This window comes from Solanum pennellii, chromosome 9, assembly GCF_001406875.1.
Source record: "Solanum pennellii chromosome 9, SPENNV200".
Lineage (NCBI taxonomy): Eukaryota > Viridiplantae > Streptophyta > Magnoliopsida > Solanales > Solanaceae > Solanum > Solanum pennellii.
Genome location: NC_028645.1, coordinates 79,052,345 through 79,060,641, shown reverse-complemented (window position 1 = coordinate 79,060,641; position 8,297 = coordinate 79,052,345). Strand labels below are relative to the sequence as shown.

At 31.6% G+C, this 8,297-nt stretch overlaps 1 protein-coding gene across 1 annotated transcript; it reads right to left on the bottom strand.

The window, feature by feature from the left end:
* Positions 1-3,271: 3,271 nt before the first annotated feature.
* LOC107031569 (probable linoleate 9S-lipoxygenase 5) lies at positions 3,272-7,990 on the bottom strand. The gene is made up of 9 exons (XM_015232983.2): positions 7,663-7,990; positions 6,426-6,712; positions 6,132-6,351; positions 5,744-6,040; positions 5,549-5,634; positions 5,115-5,222; positions 4,659-4,966; positions 4,311-4,574; positions 3,272-4,218 (listed from the first exon to the last, which is right to left on the bottom strand). Exons 1-9 carry the CDS (start codon positions 7,886-7,888, stop codon positions 3,450-3,452), a joined length of 2,565 nt encoding a protein of 854 aa, XP_015088469.1. The 5' UTR covers positions 7,889-7,990; the 3' UTR covers positions 3,272-3,449.
* Between the last annotated feature and the right edge of the window lie 307 nt (positions 7,991-8,297).

Here is an 8,297-nt window from a genome sequence, read left to right as displayed (position 1 = left end):
GAAATTAATTTTATTAGTCACAAATTTACATATATTCTCATATGGTTTCATTAATAACTTAAAAAATGCAAACTTTATATGTTTAATTAAAACAACAACAATGTAGTGTATTCTTACAAAGTGATATCGGGTGTGCTCAATTCGAATATAGCATTAAAAATATTCAATACTAAAAAACATATTTATTTATTTATTTTGTGATTGATTACTAATATACTAAACCATATCATATACTTTTAGAGACAAAAATATTAAGTAGATATTAAAAAAGTGTACCATAGGTGATATACCTTTAATTCAACCATGGAAAAATCTAAAATATTAATTTTATATATATATATATATACAAAAACAAAAATGTGCATTTTTTCATCTTCAACAACAACAATGAATGAAATAATCATTTTTTGTTCAAAATGAAGAAATAAAATAAAAGAGAACAAAATAATGTTAATTGAAATCAAAATAATAAAACAATGAATCTTCAAAATGTTTGAAAATCAATCAAATTTTTATACTACTACAACTCTCTATGCATGAATCTCCAAGATAATTAAGTTTCTTTCTTCATTTTGTTGAACTTGTACCAAATAATGTGATGAATCTTTCAAGAATTTACTGATAATCTTTATCAAAGTGAAGATCATATCGTGACATCATCTTTTCAATGTCTTCTTTTTTTATTACTTAACTACATGATTGATGAAGAAAAAGATGAAGAAAATAAAATTAAAAGATTATACTACTAAAAAGAAAGAATGAGAAAATAGAAATGAACATGCAACATCTCCATAGATGATTGATATTTATAGATAAAATAAGTAATAAAAATGGTTAAAAGAGAATTGAAAAGACATGTTATTTAAGTAGAGAATGTCAATAGATGGGGGGTTTTTTGTAACTCATTTCATATAATTACAATATTAAATATGATTGAATTTTATAATTAATAAAAAAAATATTTTATGAAAATAATAAAAAAAGAAAAAAAAAGAAGAAACAATTAGAGACCATATAGAGGTGCCACATCAGCGGTTTTGGATTCAGATTTATATATATATATTGATGATTGTGACACTCCAATTTCATGAACTTCAAGTGAATGCATCGAGATAATAATATAAGAAGTTCATAAAAATAAACTCTATTTATAAGTAAAAAAAATAAGCTTGTAAGCAATAAGGAAAAGATAACAATTATCTAAATTAAATTTCTCAATAGTTTTAAAAATTCATTTTTGATTGTAGAATAATGTTAGAAGATCAAAAGATTGTATGAGATTCATTTTCTACAAATCATGGTATAATATTAATGTTTCTTCAATTAAAAGTTTGAGAGGAAATTATTTGCTTTTTGTACCAAAAATGATTTAAAATTAACATTGAGTGAAAGGAAAACAAAATCTTTCCATTTCTGATAATTATAATGAATGTGTTTAAAAGATTATACTAAATTTTTATCCACAAACATTTTAAACTAACTAGCTAATTATAAATATTTAAAACTAAGATGTAAAAAGTCTTATTATTTATATATTGAATCGTGATATTTATAAAAATAACTACTATTTTATAATAGAATTTAATTTTTTCTTCATATATAACTTATCTACCATTAATCTAATGCTATATGTTTCACCTTTTTCTTTTTCCAAAAAAAAAAGTACACATTTTATTACGTTGATTCTTAAAGATGAAAGTTAATGTATATGTAGAATTATAAGTACAATGAACCAAAAAAAATGAGAAGATACACGTGAGATTAGAAAAAAGTCTATATAATGAAAAACTAAATAAAATTTTAAAATTAAAGCAAGAGTTTTCAACCGTATGAACGGATATTAAAAAAAAGTCTTATTATAATTCTAGTTACTACAAATAAGTATAAAACTAACATACCAAGCTCCGATGGTTCAATAGTTGAATTCTTGTCTATTTTTATGACTGTATAAGAGAATCTCGCAACTTTCATCACAAATTGTGACATTATTTCACCCATTTAGAACACCTACTTACAAAGTATTGTAGGAGTAGTAAATAAAAAACTTTCTTGGAAAATTAAGTTTGTAGGATAAAAATTACGGAATTATGAAAGTCACATGAAAAATTGAAAGGTCAAATACTATTAAAATAAATGGGTAATGCTAAATGACCAGAAAATTTCCCCAGAAAATTAAATAATCTATAATTTTTTTTCAATTTTAAAATAAACTAATTTTTTTTCCATTTTTTAGTTAAAAGATATTAAAGTTAAAATAGTAAAAATGTTCAAAAAGATAGAAGAATATAAGTAAAATGTTATTCTGGCCATATTCGATCATATTTTCTGGCAAAATGGATTTTTCCAAAATAAATATAATGATTCTTTCATTGTCTTTATACTAAGAAATAAGTAACAGTTCAAATAATAATTAAATTATTATTGTTTAATAATTTATTAATTAGATGTGTAATTTAGCCGAGGGATACATAAAAGTCTTTCTTGAAAAGTTAAATTTATAGAAAAAATATTACGGAAACATGAAAAGTCACATGGAAAATTGAAATGTCAAATACTATTAAAATAAATATTATGATTCTTTCATTGTCTTTATACTAATAAATAACTAACAACTTAAATAATAATTAAATATTATTATTTAATAAGTTATTAATTAACTAAATGTTTAATTTAGCTTAGGGTTAAAATGGTAATCTAACTTTTCTAACTTTGGCGCTTCCCACTTTTAGTAATAGTAAATACTAACATATATATATATATATATATATATATATATATATATATATACTCACTCCGTCCGGTATTGTTTGTCACGATTTCTATTTTTAGAGTCAAACTATAAAAACTTTGATTAACATTTTAAGATGTATTTTTTCATCATATTAATATGCAAAAAATTGTAATTTATAGTACTTTTCATATAGTTTTAAAATATCTAATTTTTTCGTTTAAAATATTGAATTAATGTGATTTAATTTAACTCTGAAAATTAATCAAATTGATTTTCGAAAAGCGTAACATGATAAACAATACCGGACGGAGGGAGTATTTATTAAACCAAATTTTAACCTATATATACGATGTAATTTTCGGACTAAGGGGTGTCGGTAGCTCCGCCCTTGGATACATCGCGTCCCGATACAAATATATCCGAGAATAGGGTATTTTTGTAATTCTTTTCCAAATGGTAGGAAATTTCAAAAAAGATGATAAAATAAGTGGTGTATTTAGTAATTTTTCCTCAAAATATTTAGAAACTGCACAAAAAATAGTATAAGTCATAGTAGTTGATAATTCAAAAAGTATTCAAATAAATCATTGTCAAAGAAAAATATCATGTGACTATCCAAATAGTAAGCAAGACGAACAAATTAAAACTAAAGAATTACTGAGAGTGTTGAAGTTGTGTGATTTCATATGCAACAAACCATTGCAATGTCATGCAACTTTCATATTGAGACACTGTTGGGGATTCCCTTGCCAGTAAGTCCTGTTGCACTCTTGTCACCTGTGGCATTTGGATATAGTAATGTGTAAGGCAATTTTACAGGTCCATTTCTGTTCTTCAATATGTTGTCATTGTTCCTATCTATTATTCTGTTTTCAATTTCAACCAACTTGTCACTGAATTTCTGCAATGCTTGTCGTGGTTGTCGATCACAAGTCCATTCAGGATTGTCTCGTTGCCCGAGATAAATCTCATCTTCAGAATGCATAGATAACATCTCTATCAATGAGATGCCCATAAGAGTTTGTAGCTGAGCTGTGATTGTCTTTAGGTAGGCGCGTTCATGGTTTGACTCGAGCTCAGCATACTCAGGGGTGCCTGGCTCAGGCATGAATCTTCGACTTACTGTTGGACGATTTGGGAGGTAACCAGCATAAGGATATTGCCCAAAGTTGACAGCTGCATGAAGAGCAGAAGCCACCCATATAATAATTGTACATGTTTCGATGAGTTCAGCTCGTGTCTGCATTTGAGGCCACCATGGTTCATCTTTCAAGTCACCGTGACCTTCATTGCGAACTTCCATCCACCAAGACTGGAGTTCAGTGTCGTCACGGATCATGTCATCAGTTGAGTAATAGAAGGAACAGTATTCGTCAACCCAGGCTTCGATTGCTGACCAAATTTCAAGTCCATCAACCGCGAAAGGATAATCTTTTATCAGAAGTCTAAGGCCATTAGGCTGGCTTGAGTCTGGCACTGCAACTCCTCTGTAATTGAAACAGAAAAAATGAGTGTTTGTTGGACAAAATGGATATGACATTGAGTTTTAAGTCGTTGTAACGACTATATAGCGTCCTACCTTTTAAGTAAATCTGCAGGGAGTGCCTGTTCAGTGAACACCCAATTCTTATAGATGACAGAAGACATCTCCATGGCATACTTGGACGGGAATACTGTCGATTCAAGTATTCCACCTGCATTAATGAGGATCTGCCTAGCCAAACCATTGACGTACAATGTATCACGGAAGTGGGGTTGTAGAAGCTTATAGATTGGATGAACCACACTCAATTGTCTGTTTGCTGCTATAATGAATGGCTCTATCACTGCATGTGTGTTCAGCCTGGAAGCAAAAAGTAGCAAAATCAATAGTCAGTTCAAGAGGTAATTATCATGCATCTAAATTCTACAATTTTAAGTCGCGCACCAGTGACTGATGAGCTGATGATAACCAGAGTCATTTACAGCAACATAAGCTTTGGCCAAATGCCAGACATAGCCTTCGACGCTCTCATCATTACTTGGGCTAAATACTTGACTGGTGAAACCGTGTTTTTCTCCTTGTGGATGTGGCAAGCTCAGTTCAATCGCAAGTGGCTTCAATGTTCCATCGTCTTGGAGTAAAAGGATGGTCCGACTAGCATATATCTTTGTGGTTGTTGAGTTAATCCGAGTAATATATGGCATAAGTAGGTCATGATAATTTAAGATGAATAGCCTGTCATTCTTTATTGCCTGTGTCCACAAAAGATAATCGCGTAAATATATATATAACATCTAAAGTACTAAAGACAGATGATAAGTGTTCTGTTACAAAGAATTATTTCATTTTCTCTTCATATAAATACGATAATCACTAGAGAAAGATAAAAAAGAGTATTACATCATCCACAGTTAGTCCATCCATGTATTTCTCTATCTGCTCCCTTGTTATTTTACTGGTGTGATTGCCATATACTTCAGGATTTAGCTTGCTTGTGGGTGGAAATTCCTGATAAGAATTTAGTCTTTCAGTACTTATCATTCAGAGTGAAAGAATTACAATAATTAAACAGACACTCGAACTTGTCTTCATCTTGCAAGTAAGCACTCCAACTCGTCTCTACTGTGTCTCATGGACACCCTATGTTGACCTGACACATAAGTTTTAGAGGTGTCTAGATGATCATCTTGTAAGTTAGAGTGTTCATCTGACACAATTGAGATGAGTTGAAGTTTCTGGATGTGCATACTCAAAGTTGGAGTGACCGAGGCCATGTTTGAGTGTCCGTTTATGTGTTATGCCAAAAAAAAGAAAGATTAATGTATTATGTTTACCTGTAGACGCTGGATAATCACAGGGTTAACGCCAGCCAGCATTTCACGTCCAAACTCTTCATCTGACCTCCATGCTGAGTTATCTTCTGTAGTTTTCTCGAAAAGGTTCACAATTAGTACCCATCTTTTCACCTTAGCAAGTACTTAGAAGCTAAACTTAGTTGTGGAGACATAAGAGAAGGAAGACATAGGTACCTTCAATTACATGAGGAATTGGATATTTATGAAATTGCCCTTTGAGTATTTTCCATGGTAGACACTCCCTGGACCTTTCCTCATCACTATCTTTATAGAATTCTAGTACACGTTCGAAGCTTTTGAACTCGTTGAAAGGTCTAGCTAACACAGACGCAGTCTCTGGGATCACAACCCGAATTATTGATGTGGCACTATATGTAAGGAAATCATTAAACTTCACATGGTTGAAAAGTTCATCTCGCGGAACATAAATGTTCAAACTCAGACGTGGCAACCGCTTCTCTAAGCTAGAATCTGCAACAAAACAAACTTAAACTCTATTCACCTTATTCTTTTGGTAGTTGGTTCTTTGCTACCTATAAACATTATGTGTTTGTGAGCTTACCTCTTTTAGTCGGTGGACGACTTGTTCCGACTCTACGAGGGTATGGATAATCCTTAGATCGACCAAGCACAGGTCGATCATATCCTAAATCATTGTAGACAGCATAGTCATAAACTCTGTCCCATTCCTTGAGCATACCAGAACCTGTACCTCGAAGATTAACGAGCTCCTCATTTCTGTATGCCACAAGGGGTTCTGGTGTGTTGCATGGCAAGTATGTCTAATAACAAACAAAAGTTCAGAAATTTGAATTTATGCCCTTTTACATGTTAGCTTGGTTTAGAATATCATTACCTTGTTGCTGAAAAACACTCGATCATAGTTGTAACGATGTGACGGATACACCCAAGAATTGCAGACAAAATGAACTTCACCATCTCCAGGAACATCATGTAAAGTGAGAGTCTTGAGGTAAAACTGGCTGTGATGATTGTTCTTTACAATGAAAGCACCTGGTACTCCTAACGACTCATCCCAATCAAATGTAATATTGAATGCTGCTTCTTCTACTGATATCCAAGTCTTGGAGGATGCCCATTCCAAAATTGCTGGCTTTCCCAACTTCCCTTTTGATCCATTTTCTACATAATTACATATACAGAGTTACTCTTTCCATTTCAAAATAAGTGATGTTTTTAGTCTGGGCACACCCCCTTAACGAAACGAAAGTACTCATTCCTACTAGAAATGTGGTGTACTTTTACTAACTTACCCTTCATATATACCTTGAAAAAGATGCAACTCTTTAGTAGTAATTACTTGGTTATGTAAAACTTTAGGAAAATGTACAAGTATCCCCTAGACTATAACCAAAATCTCAGAGACACATCTTAAATAAACTAAGGTTCTATTACCCATGAACTTAATTTTTTGTAGTTTTATATACCTTTTGTCTTAGGTGGCACACTCCGTGACTCCACGCAATTGAGGCGTGTGGGAGATACTTGGATGTCACGTAAGCTAAAAAAGTGCACAAAATTACAAAAAAAAATAATCAGGGAGTAATATGACCTTAGAATAGTTAAGGTGTGTCTATGGGATATCGGTCATAATCTAGGGGATATTTGTGTATTTTTCATTAATACTTTATTTATTTAAATAAGGGTAAAATTAGAAGAACATCATTAATGTCTTCTTAATTATGTAAAAAGCCACTTATTTTGAAATGGAGGGACTGTCCAAAAGGTCAATAAAGTAAAGTACATTGAGAACCATGAAGTCGCAGGTTCACATCTTAACAGAGGCAAAAACAATATAGATGGTTTTCTTCCCATATGTCTAAGCTTTAATGTACAGAGTTACTTAGTATCTATACTAGTGGAATGTAACATGTATCTCCTAGAATTAGTCGAGGTGCAAACAAGTTGGTCCAGACGGCACAATTATCATATTTTACTAAAAGGACTAACAACTAACCAGGCATACAATGATTTACAGAGTGTTCTCACTCTGCATTCTAGCCACTATATAAAAAAACTAACAAGTTCTCTATGCATCTCTTCATAATAAAATGAGAAGACAATGTAATTACCAGGATCAGCATGTTCAGCACTAACGAGCTGTATGGTAACGCGTTTACCAAACAGCTCGTGCATTCGATCAAGGAAGGCAGAACCAGCATCCTTGAAGTTCAAAACATTCTTCTTCATCAATACAACTGTTCCCTTGATCTTAATGATATCGCGTTCTACTGGAACATCGCGCTGTTTACCACAAACTGTTTCCAGCAATTTCTCCAGTATCTCTGCACAACCCATTGAGTAAAATGGACAAAATGATAAAGAGATGTTTTGAGTTGAATATGAACTTTTCTTGAGGCACACAACAATAGTAGACTTGTGTCCTTTTATAATCTCCGTTGTTCGGACTTTTCAAGAATATTAGTAGTATATTGTTTTAAGACTCCGAACAACATATATTAGATTACTTGTATAAATTATTGGATTACTTCCCAACTTGATTCAATCGAGGGAACCACGATTGTCTTAAGAAATTTTCAATAGTCTTAGCTGGGAAAAGTTGACTTGATATCTCAATTGGGCATAAGAAAATAAAATAATACGATCATACAACATTAAAATATTCTCATATTGACTTGTCAACCTCGTTTGTATAATTGTTAACTATTTGTATGATTGTTATTTAACTTCCTTATTTTATGTGAAA

What these genes read in the sequence shown, in the direction of transcription:
- LOC107031569 (XM_015232983.2), bottom strand. Translation starts at nt 7,888, where the DNA reads ATGGGTTGTGCAGAGATACTGGAGAAATTGCTGGAAACAGTTTGTGGT. An exon ending in TGCTGAACATGCTGATCCTG is followed by an intron (nt 6,713 to 7,662) that starts GTAATTACATTG and finishes GTAATTATGTAG; the next exon opens with AAAATGGATCAAAAGGGAAG. An exon ending in CATCAGCTCATCAGTCACTG is followed by an intron (nt 4,575 to 4,658) that starts GTGCGCGACTTA and finishes TTTTGCTTCCAG; the next exon opens with GCTGAACACACATGCAGTGA.